Source organism: Panthera tigris, chromosome C2 (genome assembly GCF_018350195.1).
Source record: "Panthera tigris isolate Pti1 chromosome C2, P.tigris_Pti1_mat1.1, whole genome shotgun sequence".
NCBI classification, from domain to species: domain Eukaryota; kingdom Metazoa; phylum Chordata; class Mammalia; order Carnivora; family Felidae; genus Panthera; species Panthera tigris.
Genome location: NC_056668.1, coordinates 35151808 through 35166281, shown reverse-complemented (window position 1 = coordinate 35166281; position 14474 = coordinate 35151808). Strand labels below are relative to the sequence as shown.

At 36.3% G+C, this 14474-nt stretch overlaps 1 protein-coding gene across 1 annotated transcript in view; it reads right to left on the bottom strand.

Moving 5' to 3' along the window:
* Positions 1-14474, bottom strand: part of LOC122241901 — a 180858-nt gene that overhangs the window by 82738 nt on the left and 83646 nt on the right. The window contains exons 4-5 of the mRNA XM_042998323.1: positions 11103-11211; positions 2666-2747 (exon numbers count right to left, since the gene is read on the bottom strand). Of these exons, the coding sequence (XP_042854257.1) occupies positions 2666-2747; positions 11103-11211 (191 nt within the window). The remainder of the gene's footprint in view (positions 1-2665; positions 2748-11102; positions 11212-14474) is intronic.

The following is a 14474-nucleotide window of genomic DNA, read 5'->3' as shown; positions in this document are numbered from 1 at the left end:
ATGTTGTAAAATTGTAATTGTTTCTACCATTTTATTATCCCACTGCTAAGGCTATGTTAAAATTATTTAATCATTGTCTACAACAAGTCTTTTATTTTTCCTCTTTTAATATCCTTGGAATTATTCAAGAATTAAAGATGATTTTTTTAAAAAATAAATGTATCTTTCTTCAGAAAACATTTAATGTATAAAAGATGCATATTTTTTTCTTTAAATTCATGTTTATTATTGATATTAATGAATCATTGAAGCTTTGTGATTATACACTTGTACTTGTCCTGTAATAAAGTAAAAACATAATATAAACACGTTTTCTTAGCTCTGCAATATATTACTCAGTTGTATTCATGTAATTTCCCAACAGTCAGCATAGCAACCTGGACCAAGCTGTTGGGTATACAAGGTTTTTTTTTTTCTTTTTTTCTTCTTATAACACCATTTTGTTTCATGGAGTGATAAGTTCAGAGCCTTTTTCACTTTGAAATAAAAATAAATTGCTCACTATCTGAGTTCAGAAAATCATTTTGCAACTTCCTCTGTTCTTTTTCTCCTCTGTTTTTTATGTACAATTTTTAAAAAGAAATTCAGATTCTATACTCTGATACTTTTATACCAAATATTCCTTAGGCAGGGTTATGAGAAATAAAAACATACTGGATAATTAAATGATTATCTTTAGGCTTTTGCAGTGGAGAGGCTATTTACTAATGAGAACTGTTTCAAAGAAGATTAGGGCCTGGGCTTTTATATAGAAAAATAAAGTGAGGCGGCATGGACAGAAGTCTTATTAGAGCCATGAAGAAGGGTGACGACAAGGTGCAGGTGATAAGTTATTAGAATATGTAGGGAGTTCTTTGCAATAAGCAGTTTCTCAGAACAAAAAATCTAGGATATTTCTCAGCTATCCCTGAAATCAAGGTGACAACAAGGCCATGCTATCTCTGAAGGATTCTAGGGAGGAGCATTTCTGTCTCTTCCTAGCTCCGGATGGCTCCTTATAATTCATGGCATTCCTTAGCTTGTAGACAAGTCCCTCTAGTCTCTGCCTCATTCTTCACATGACCTTCTTTCCTGTATGTATCTCTGTGTGCCTTCTTCTCTTTTCTAAGGACACTGGTAATTATATTAAGACACACCCCAATTCAATATAACCTCCTCTAACTAATTACGTTTGCAAGTACCCTATTTCCAAATAAAGTCACATTCTGAAGTTTCAGGTGGACATGAACTTTTGGGAGTCACTATTTAACCCACTACAGATAGGATTATAGGTAAGGAAGAAACAGCACTTGGTTACCTATTTAATCAAAATGACAATAAAAGCTTTTAAAAGTAAGCATCGGAGGTAACAGGATTGTAAACAACCTTAACCTTTTTTAAAAATGAGAACTTTGGGGGCACCTGGATGGCTCAGTCAGTTAAGGGTCTGACTTCGGCTCATGTCCTGACCTTGGGGTTTGTGAGTCTGAGCCCCGCACTGGGCTCTGTGCTGACAGCTCAGAGCCTGGAGCCTGTTTGGGATTCTGTGTCTCCTGCTTTCTGTCTGCCCCTCCCCAACTTATGCTCTGTCTCTGTCTCTCTCTCTCAAAAATAAAAGCATTAAAAAATTATTTTAAAAAAATGAGAACTTTGTTCTCATAAATAATGGGAGACACCATAAAATTAGCATAAAGCTCAGATCATCATTCTGATAAGACCTATGGATCTTCTCTGCCACCCCGTTGTTCAAAGTGTGGAGGCAATCTATTCTTGCTAAATAATACTCTTTGAGACATTCTTGTTTCAAATAGTTTTCCTGTTATTTACATTGTAACTATTTTTTTTTAAGATTATTTATTTTTGAGAAAGAGAAAATATAAGCAGGGGAGGGGCAGAGAGAGGGAGACAAATAATCTGAAACAGGCTACACACTTGTTAGGGCAAAACATGACATGGGACTCAAACTCACAATGAGATCATGACCTGAGCCAAACTTGGATGCTCAACTGACTGAGCTACCAAGGCACCCCTCATTTTAACTATTTAGTTTAACAGTTCTGGTACCCTATTAAATGATGCCTTTCTATTATTTTATTTATAAGCAAATTATGAGTCTTTCAGGTTAACAATATTCTTTTTATTTTCCCCAAGATGGTATCGGGTTGTTTGAAGTCTATTACTGTGTCTCATTGCTGCAGGAGCCATGTGCTGTTTTCTGTGTCTTTGGTGGTCCCTTCTTAGAGTAAGTAGACTGGTCAGCTCCATGATTGGTCACTGCACTGTGTTCTCTGTATGATTCTTGCCATTTCTATTGGTCTCAGTCCTCTGCCTCTTCTTTCCAACACCACACCTCTCCTAGACCATTATAGTCTGAGCACCTCCATGTTCTTTTGCTGGGAAGAGCCAGGACTTCTGGGTCCCCCATGCACTGTGCATATTATTGGAGGGAACGTTAACTCAGGCCCATGTATTACTTACCCTCTCACTGCTAGCCTCAAGTCATGGTGGATGAAATATCTGTATCTCAATCTATATATATATAGAGAGAGAGAAAGATTGGATCAGATAGAGGGTTTTTTCAAAGATACATCCATGCACTCACTACTCTGCCTTCTCTAAAGCAAAGCAAAGATAAACATTTTAGAATACAACAAAGGATAAAATATCTTTCTCATCTTGAACTCACTTCTATCCCAAACTTCTCTGGTTGTACGTTCAGATTCACAGGTGCTTTTCACAAGTCTGCCATTTTGCTTGTCATTCACCCCCTAGAACAGGGTTAGAGGGTCTTTTTCTGTTTATGTACATCAGCTTGGATCTCCTTCCTTTCTATATAAAAGTTATCTATTCCATTTTTTTAAAGTGTATCACCTCTCCTTTTTATCCCATATTCTGCAATTTCTTCATGTACTTTGCTTAACCAAGTAACTGCCCTTTGTGTTCTGGGCTTCAATCTTTTATTTATACCTCTCTCTCTCTCTGTGTTTCTCTGTCTCATTCTCTCTCTTTTTCTCTCTCTTTTTTCTTTCCCAATAGCATAATAAGTTGTTCACATTTCCCAATTATAAGAAAAGATATCCACCCCATATTCTATAACACACACTATGTGTAAGATAGTTATATTTAAGCCCAACTGGGAGAATTTTATGTTTCCCTTTAGGGACATTTAGATGTCTAATACTGACTGCTGGCCAATATAAAAATAATGGAATTAGCTAATAATTTATAATTTGCTGTTTAAAACTTAGAGACTCAGAGTCAGATTTTTGTTTTTTGTTTTTCGTTTTGTTTTATTTTTGTTTTTGTTTTTACATTGTTTGGGGATGTATAGATTGATGGCTTAGTCCAGTTTTAACTGATTACACAACCTGGCTTAGCTACCTAATCAGTATGGCATAAAAGACATCACTGGAAATTTTCACACAATGTCTCCTTAAACCAAAACTCCTTGTATGTATTTTGGTGGTGCATAATCTAGAGATGAAGCACTTTCTGTGCAATTGTAAAAGTGTCCTAGGTAGCTACACCCAGAAATATTCAGACCCATGATTCTTATCTGTGCTTCTTTTATCCTAATGCATCATATTCAGGTCTTGATTAAAGCATTATATAAATATACCTTGTGGAGTCTTGTGAGTCCTTTTAATTATCTGGACAGGTGTAATCATTGTACCCTTTAACAAAGATCTCATCTTCTTTTTTATTTAAAATTTTTTTTAAAGTTTATTTATTTTTTGACACAGAGAGAGAATGAGCATGAGTGAGCTAGGGAGGGGCAGAGAGAGAGGGAGACAGAATCCGAAGTTGGCTTCAGGCTCCGAGCTGTCAGCACAGATCCTGATGCGGGGCTTGAACTCACAAACCGTGAGATCATGACCTGGGCCGAGGTCAGACGCTCAGCTGACTGAGCCACCCAGGCGCCCCTCATCTTCTTTTTTTAAAAAATATCTATTTATTTAAAATATTTATTAAAAATATAAATATTTATTTATTTTTGAGAGACAGAGACAGAGTATGAGTGGGGAAGGGGCAGAGAGAGAAGGAGACACGGAATCTGAAGCAGGCTCCAGGATCTGAGCTGTCAGAACAGAGCCAGATGTGAGGCTAAAACTCACAAACTGTGAGATCATGACCTGAGCCAAAGTCAGATGTTTAACCAACTGAGCCACCCAGGTGCCCCTGCTTAATTAGTTTTGAAAGAGAGAGAGAAAGACAGAGTGCGAGTGGGCAAGGGGCAGATAGAGGAGACACCGAATCTGAAGCAGGCTCCAAGCTCTGAGCTGTCAGCACAGAGCCCAATGCAGGGCTCAAACTCATGAACTGTGAGATCATGATCTGAGCGGAAGTCGGACGCTTCACCTACTGAGCCACCCAGGCACCCCACAGATCTCATCTTTTTCTGTAGGCATAATATTCCTACATAGATGCTCGTGTAGCTCAAGCCAGTCCAATCAGACGTTTAAGGACATGCCAAAGATAGAAAAGTTTCCTTACTCTGGGATTATAAATAGAAATGATGTATTTCCAGAATTTTTGCAACATTGGTGTCATCTTTACCATTCTGATGAAATTCAATGGCATCAAGGCAAAGGGTGATTATGACAATACACAGAGAAATGATAAATTCTGAAGTAAACAGACAATGAGAAAAAAAGATAGAAACAGAGAAATGTATATAAAGAACACTGAAGTTCTAAAGTAAGCTCTACTCCTGGACTCCAGTCATTTGAGCAATAAATTCCCATTTATGTTTAAGCAGTATGAGTGGTGCTTCTGTCACACTTAACCAAAACAACTTCAACAAATATATTATTTAAGGACAAAAGCCATGTTTTATTCATATATTTATCTCCAGTTTTAGCATACTGCCTGGCATATTCTAGGTAAACTACTTAGTAAATTTTAAATCACAGAATTAAACTAATAATTCTTTTAAATTTTTTAATGTTTGTTTATTTTTGGGAGACAGAGAGAGACAGAGAATGAGCAGGGGAGGGGCAGAGGGAGAGGGAGACACAGAATCCAAAGCAGCGTCCAGGCTCTGGGTTGTCAGCACAGAGCTTGACATGAGGCTCAAACCCATGAACTGTGAGATCATGACCTGAGCCTAAGTCAGATGCTTAACCTACTGAGCCACCCTAAACTAATAAATATTCTTAAGACTACCTTAGGCACCTTTTAGATGTCCCCAAATTCATGAAATGGCAGGCTGAATGCAGCCTGCAAGTCTCCATTAAAACATATATAAATTGACTGTATTAAATTTAAAGCCATGTGAAATATGTAGAGTAGAAATGTCTTAATTTTGTAATATATAAGCACCACCCTTGAAATATAATATGAAGTTACCATTATGAGCTCTCCTCTTCTATTTATATTAATTTGTAGGGGTCTTTTTTTTTTTAATTTTTAATTCTAGAAGAAATTTTGGTGAAGAGCCTTGAGCCTCTGGTCACTTTTTTTGTGATACAATAACCTCCAATCAATTATAAATATGTCTCCAAAAACACTGACAATACCAATGGCTGACAAGGATGTGGCACAACAGTTCTCATTCATTGCTGGTGGTTAGACAGTTTCTTACAAAATTGAATAACGTTCCTTACCATACAATCCAGCAGTTGTGCTCCTTGGTATTTACCCAGATGAACTGAAATTTATATCCTTATATCCATACAAAACCAAGTACTTGTATATTTATAGCAAGTTTAATCATAATTTCCAAAATTTGGGAGTAACCAAGATGTCTTTCAGTAGATGAATAGATAAATAAACCGTGGTACATCCAAACAATGAAATATTATTCAGCACTAACATGAAATAAGCTATCAAGCCATGAAAAGACATAAAAGAAACATCAATGCATATTACTAAGTGAAAGAAGCCAATTTGAAAAGGTTACATTCTATATGATTCTAATTATGTGACCTTCTGAAGAAGGCAAAACAATGATACTGAGGGGATCAGTGGTTGCAAAGGGATGAGAGGAGAAAGGGATAAACAGGCAGGACACAGAGTATTTTTAGGGCAGCAAAACTACTCTGTACGATACTATAATGGTAGACACATGTCATTATATACACGTCCAAACCCATAGAATTTACAAAACCAAGAACACTAATGTATGGATAATGGTGATAATGATGTGTTAAATAGGTGCACTGAAGTAATAAATGGACCATTCTAGTGCGAGATGTTGATGTTTGGGGGAGGTTGTGTGTATGTGAAAGTAGGGTATTTATGGCAACTGTCCAGACCCTTCACTCAATTTTTCTGTGAACCTAAAACTGCTCTAAGAATAAAATCCATTAAAATTATTTTAAAATAACGATTCTGTCCATTCCTGCAAAATCCTGAAAACTTTAAACTTCATTACAAGGCAAAACATTCCCACTCTCCCAGACCAGACTTGCTAAGTCTTACTGTGTGTAGTGGGGTGCTGTTAAGTGGGGTTGAGGGCTTTTTTCTTTCTACTTTTCATATTTGTGCTCATTTCTCAGCGTGTCAACCTTTATTTCATATCCCTGCAGAATAGATAGGGTCTCAGGAGGGTAAACAGTTCATGAGAGGCAGGGACAGAGAGATGGGCAAAAAAGTTCTAACTTGTTTAAAATTGTAGTCATACAGTGCCATAATCCCTGGGTGTGGTTATTTTTTAAAGGTAGCTGAGTAATGAAATGTGTTTGTGATTTTCTCAATTGCTGGGATCTCTCATTTGGAGTTCCATTGTCCAATATGGCCGGTCACTTACTCTTGTCTTATTAGGCACTAAGTGTTTCAAGGAAGATGAAGCTTCTTTTTGTTGACATCTATTGTCTCTGAATCTGCCTCTTGGAGAAGAACTGGGAGATTCCCAAACATCTTCTATAGAATGTACAATCCACAACTTCTCAAGAAACAGTGCATTTTTTGGCCCACAAAAACTCTGAGCATGAAGATTTCTCTGCCCTGTTGTGTTGACAGACATGAATTCAACACCAGTCGTAAACTGCAGAGGGCAACTTTAAAACTTCCTGATTTTTCTCCATACGGATTCTTTCTCTTGATTTGAGTATAAGAAAAGTATATCCATGCCTACAGCAAAATTTAGCTCTTGCTAAAATTCCATTTAAAAAACGAAATAAAACAAATTCTTCCAAGGTCCCCACAATTTATATACTTGGTGTTGGCAAGGAGATTTAAACATAACAACATTAGGCTTTTTATCATTTCTTTTTTGCATGTACTGCTGGTGCCATCAAAATTTACTTTGTCCTTGGGTCTTAGTGGAAAATTCCACCTGAATATGATGCTATGTGTGCTAGAAAAAAATTACCTAAAAATCCTATATCACAAAGTGTTTGGAAGCTCAGGTTCTAGGGAAAGCAGCATGGATTTAAATCCTAGCTCTGCCACTTTCATCAGATTTGTGACCTTCACAAGTAGTTTTAGAATTCTAGCCTTCATTTTTTTAACCCTAAAGGTGAAGATAGAACAGTAAATGCCTCACAGGATATTGGCAAAGTAAGTAATTTAATATACTTAAAGAACCAGGGTATCTGTAGCATGGTAAATTCTCAATTAATATTAACTAAATAATCCTCATTTGTTGTCACTACAATTCTCCTTCTGTATTGATATATAATGTAATCAAGTATCATCAATTTGAATATTATATTACTGAATATATGATAAAAGAAAAACTAAAAGAACACCATCATTGTTGAAACTAATACTTGATGAAAAGTATCCCGTTTTCTACTTTCTATTTCTCTATGCTCTTATTTTTAACTATCGTTTTTTTCCTCTTTATTTTTATTTTCATCTCTTCTCTTTGCCTCCTCTTACTTACATATAAACCTTGTGCCAATATAAAAATCAAGAAATCATCCAGCTGCTAAAAGTCATCATCAAGGACTTATCTCTTAAATATTTTGTGAAAGCATCAATGAATTGAAAATGTCAATGTGTCTTGCCTGAGAACACAATTGTTTACAAGGTAGACTCATCAGCTGTGGATAAGAAGGAACAACTATCGCAATTGAATCTGTGTCAGAAGATCCATAAAGTTAGATCCTCACATAACAAAGAGTTTCCATTTATTTCATAAAGAATCTAACATCCAGTATCTGTCTCTGAAAGCTGTCTGAATTGATCACAATAAACAGAGAGGAACTTAGCAGAATGAATGTCTTTCATAATCAGGTATTACATGAGTGTTGTAGTAGTGTGATAACTTCCTGTTCTGTTGTATTTTATAAGAACAAGAGAAATTACATGAATGAAAGAGGATCAGGTATCTTCCTCCCTTTAGTTCTCCTAAATTTCTTATGCTTCAGTATGGTATAAGACAAGGAGATGAAGAAAAATCAAGTTAGACACAACATTAAAAGCATGGCATACTAACAGAAGAGTTCCTTATGATCAAAGCCGAGAAAAATTTTGCAGACAAGAAGTATGGAAATGAATGACCAAGTCATTTAGCAGAGCTTCAAAATTTATATTGCCCAGATCTGGATGAGGAAGAGGGGGTAGAAAGGCTTCTCCTTCAAAAAAAGAAGAGAATAAAACTAACCTTTCCCTAAACAATCCGACTCACATTTTAAATAACAAAGTTTGTCATTAGCTGCTTCCACTCACACTGTCCCCATGTTCTTTCCCCATTAGTAAAATATTTAACAGTTCAAACAAATGAATATAGGTCAACTTGGAGAATAACAATGCAAACAGCTCTGATGTCATCAATAATTTGTGAGAAATAATTGGCAAATAAAGGCTTCGGTTCTTTTCCATTTCTACTCCATGGTATGGATCAGTTTTTAATAGCCACATATGTTCATGTTATACTAAATGTAAACACTTGATTTATAACCACATGGGTTCCTTTCTCCCAATCTTTCTCCTTTCTGTAGCAATGTGAAGAGAGCTAGATGGGCAGACTTATGTATATAAAAGTGGTCTAAATTGAAAGGACATAACTTTAAAAACATGAATATGTAAGGTTATATACACGTTGTCCCCGTCTCCTTCTGAAGGAGGAAGAAAAACTTAATCTCCTGATAGAAACAAATCTTCTTTCAGAAAAGATGAGTAAAGTTCCTGGCTTTTTATGCTTTGGAATGTAAATACATGTCTCTGGAGAAAGATAAGACAAGTGTTTGAGTTTTTCAATCCCTGGAATGTTTCTATGGTTCAGGATTTTATTCTCCTTTGACATTTGAAAACATACCTCCATTAATATAAAATTCCTTACTATTTATTCAGTCATCTTTCAGGTAAAACCCTATTCTTTAATTCAGTTCCCATGCTTCTGTTTTAGTTTTGTTCAGAAAGAACTAACTGTGCAGAAACAGGAAAATATATTCTCTACAGTCTCACAAATATCATAACTCATATTCCATTCCTTTTTTTTTACACATTTGTGTTACAAGCCTCTTCTAAAAAACCTTTTCTCCCCTCTCATAGCAACACTCACTTTTTGTTGATCAAAAAGTTAACTTTTCATTGTAGATGTCTCTCGTCTTTGCAAAAGCTCTTCTTTTAGCCACATGTATAAAGCTCTAAGGCTTAGGGTGCTTTTTTCGTTCTAATAATGTCAGAGAGGAAAGGGATTGAAGATATCAAGTTAAACAGAAAATGATGGAAGTAAAAGTGGGCCACAGGCCACACAATGCATCTGGCAATGACCTGATATCAACACTTCATCTGGAAAATGATAGAAAGAGAGGTGCAGGGATGAAGTACTGTGTCCAGTGTTGCAGTCTGGGGGGCAAAACTAATATCAATTTGTATTGTGAGGTTTTGGTGTCATCCTTACACTCAAAGTCTTTAATCCTGTAGGCTCAGGATGAGAAAAATATTACCTCAGGAGAATACCATTAAGTTCAAAACACTCCAACTTTCAGTTATAAAACTTAGAGGTTATACCAATTTTTACAAGTTACTCCGAATTATCTGAAAGATGAGATAAGAAACTATGTCATTAGCTAATGGCATGGGCACTGCTCCTAAAAGTGCCCCAAAAGACTCATATACTCTTCCACTGTAGGAAAAGAAAACAGCACCATGAACTCATATAGGCACTGTGATGTCAACTTTTCCTGCAGTCACTCAGAGACTCTCCTAGTTGATGTCCACAGGACATCAGACACTGTATTAATTGTATTATCTCTCTCCACGTACTAATTCTCTCCAAGCACTAGTTCTCTCTATAAAGTTTCTTAATATACTAATAAATCATGATATTAGTATTTCTCAAGTGCTGAGCATAGTGCTGGGACTCTATGTGCATTATTTGATTTTAACATTCACAACTTTATTATTATTCGTATTTACAGATGAGGCTCAGAGAGTCTAAACAGCTTGCTCATAGTCACTCAGCTAGCTCAGAATTGGTTTGAGTGCAGGTTTTCTGGCCTTAGAACCCACATTCTTCACCGTTTTCCCATACTAACTTCCATTAAACACAACTCTCAAGTAATGTTAGTAAATGCATTATACCAACTCAGACCAAGTGGTATAAAGCAGTTTAAGGGACATATTTCAGAAGAGTTATGATGTCAGAGATCTGTACGAGAATAATTTCAAACTTTAGTATGTTTATAGTCCCCATATACACTATACACAAAAATGGTCCCCATATACGCTATATACAGACTATATATCATTCCATAATGTTAATATCCCTTGCATCATTTAATTCTATAAATATATTTAAGCAAAATATTCAATATTCTTAATTGTATTGTAAAAAATGTTTATACAGAGAAGATAATCCTTGCATGGTAACTGGATAACTCTTTAACTTTTATGACAAAGCTAAAGATTTTTTTTATTCCCACAGTTTTAATACAAATTAGTAGTTATTACAAAAAAATTCATTCACCTACTCATTCATTTACTTTATTAAAAATATTCAGAGTGCCTGGGTGGCTCAGTCAGTTAACCATCTGACTCTTGATTTTGGCTCAGGTCACGATCTCACAGTTTGTGGGCTTTAGCTCTACACTGAGAGCAAAGAGCCTTCTTGGAATTCTGTCTCCCTCTCTCTCTGCCTCTCCTCACCTTGTGTGTGTTCTCTAAATAAATTCATAAATGCATAAATAAATACATAAATAAACTTAAAATATATATTTAATACCTACTGTGTGCAAACTTGTTCTTAGGAATACAATGCTGAACAAGGCAGACAGATTTCTGTGCATCACGGAGCTGACATTGTGAGTGAATGTGTGAAGATCTGAAAAACAGTTGCTTAAGGAAAATAAAAAATGAAAATGTGTAATGAAAATCAGAGTTTAGTCTTACACTCACAGCCAAGTACATAAATTTGGATACCAAAGTAACAAAGTAAAAATATAAATGACAATATTCTCTAAGGGAGATCAAATTTAACTGCTGATAATGTCAACACAGGTGCATCATCACATATAATGTCTAACATACAATTTCATCCTTACGTACTGATCGCGCTTAATTGTCTATGAATTGGCTCCAGCATGAACATCTGATATATATCATTAGCATAGTATAGGCAGCCTCAATTTATGAACTGACTTAGCTAAGGTATTAAAAAATAACTTACTTCCGTGGAGGTAATAACACAAAGAAAAGTGTCACAAAACTATGTGGACCAAGAACGACTACCAAATCAAAATGTACTCCAGTAGAGTAGGCCATCATTTTTTCTCTCCCACTACCCTGCTGCTGGCCACCATCTCTATCCACTTACTTCAAGCTAGAAAAACGGTCACTTGAAAAGCTCAAAAGTTCTAAAGAGCCAGACTAAACCTGTTCTTTTATGTTCCCCATTTGTGTAAAATTTTCAGAGGCAAAGTTCTATGTATATAAGAGACTAGGACTGAAAAAGAAGAGTGGGGGAGGCAGCATGTGAGCGAAACTTTTTTCTTTCCTTGTTTTCTAAGCTTCATGAGAGAAACCTATCTAGCTACCCTAAACCTAAATTAAACAATCTCTACTACAGCTCATCCTAGGTGTGTCTGATCAACCCAGGAACTTCAGTGTCTTTTTTTTGCTTTTCATAAGAAGAGTTTGTACTCTTCTTTCTATTTAAAGTCAAGATATTTTTGTCTTCTCCTTACCCAAATTAGGATTCTCTCTGCTTTAGTTCTCTTTCCCAGAAACATACCTTTTCCATGCAACAGGCCTTTTTGAATAGGAAGTGACTCACTTTTGATGGCAGAGTCTAGAGGGATATTGTTTTCCATATGACTTTTATTTGTCAGCAAAATTATTGAGGGGCAAGCCTGATATTCTCATTTTATATCTTAAGGAAAACTAAATAAAGGACCCTGTGGGGATACAAGAAATTTCTTACTACAAAGAAAAGGGAAGGAGAGGAGAGGAGAGGAGAGGAGAGGAGAGGAGAGGAGAGAGGACAAGGGGGCGAAGGGGAAGGGGAAGGGAAAGGGGACGGGAAAGGGAAAGGGGAAGGAAAAGAAGAGGGGAGGGAAGGGGAAAGGAAGGAATTGGAGGGGATGGGAAGGGATGGGATATAAGGGGAAGGGAAGGGAAGGGAAGGGAAGGGAAGGGAAGGGAAGGGAAGGGAAGGGAAGGGAAAACCATATTTTATTAGGTTTGCAAAAATGAGAGAGATGGTAAGGACTTACAGTCTTTATAGGAAAAAAAAAGCCCTATTTTGTCAATATTTTCTGGGTGCCAGTGATATTAAAACAAAAGCTTAAGTAAAACTAAATTCATAATCAGTAAAAATTCTTAGAAGTAACCATTTTTTATAGCAAATTTCACTGAAAGTGGTTATGCACTGAACATATTCCCAGATCAATATCAAGGTTTTGATGTCATTATAAATGTGTTCACAGTTAGCTGTTTTGTAATGATATATTGTGAACCCTTTAATGGATTGTAATACTGGTGATCTAGATTTACCTAATAATTATATTTGTATAATTATCACACATTGAATTATTTCAGTAGAAATGTATTAATTTTGAGATCTTATTTATAAAAATATCCCAATAGGAAATTATAATAGGTGAGAAGAGATGGAATATTTATTTGTGGTTATTTATGTTTAAGATCAAAAGTAGAAATAATTATAATATATATTAGGAATATAGCACTATTTGGAAGAATGAATTTATATTCAGAGAAATAAATTGGCTTTCAATTTAAAATTCTTTCAAACAGGGAGGGAGGCAAACCCATAAGAGACTCTTGAATACAGAAAACAAACTGAGCATTGATGGGGGGGCAGGGGTGGAGGGGAAAATGGGTGATGAGCATTGAGAGGACACTTTTTGGGATGAGTGAAAAATCATGGGAATCTACCCCGAAACCAAGAGCACACTGTATACAATGTATGTTAGCTAAATTGACAATAAATTAAATTAAAAATAAATAAATTAAATAATAAATAAATAAATGCAATGCTAACTGATGAAATAAAGTAATACATATCTTTGTCAATTTATGACTGTTAAATACCAAATATAGCAAAGCTAAAGGGGGACTATATGAGACAAATTGGCATAAGTAACTCTTTTTTTCCAATCATAAACTCCTAAAAAAGTTATAATCTCATTTTCTAGCTCAAAAAGAGGTACAAGTCGTATTTTTTCTTGTTTAAACAGAGCAATAATAACTCCCTCCTACAGCTCTCTAAAATGTCAAAACACTGGACACGTGCTCCCCCTCCTGACTCCCTCTTGTGGGGAAAGTCACCACTTGAGTGCCTCCTCCCAGTCTGCTGAACTGGGCTAACCTCTGGTTTGTGATACCACAGGCCCTCTACTGTCACAAGCTGCCCAAGCTCTCCTTTGCTTTCAGCAGCCCCCAGAAATCCAGACTGTGCATTAGCACTTCAAATCAGGGGATACATAAACCATTCCCTTGGGCAGCCTTCCCAAGAGCAAGAATGTTGGGCACACATTCCACTTTTCTCTTTCCTCCCCAAGGGAGAAGCCACAAGCCACGCTGAACAGTGTCGGGCTGGGGTTGGGGCAAACACAGGTAAAGAGAACAGGCCTTATTCATTTCAATGGAGCTATTCACAGTTTTGTAGTTGCCAATGGCTCTGTAATTTCTGGTTTCTGGAGTTCCCGGAAGGGATTTGCTTAACCTCTTCACCCAAAACCTTCTCTTGATTTGACTCACACTTACACCAAACCAGTGTTCTGTAACTCCTACATGGTCCAGATCTTCTTCCTCCCGGAACTTCTTTCCTGTTACCCTCTGATCTTCTTCCTCTTCCTGTTCCTTGATCATGTCAGCACATATTTAACCGCAGATCTTTCACTGTAGATGTTCGGTCTGCTGAGATGTTCTTTCTCCATATAACCCCTTGGTTAACTCCCTCATCTCTTTCAAACCTTTGCACAGATATTACCTTTTCAAGAAGGCTGACCCATAAATCCCTATGTATCACTGCACACTGTACGCGACTCTGGATTCCAATCTTGTTTTGCTAATTCTATATTTTCTTTATCTCACGGGCAAAAAATAACTTCTGTTATTAGCACTAATGAAAGTAGAAA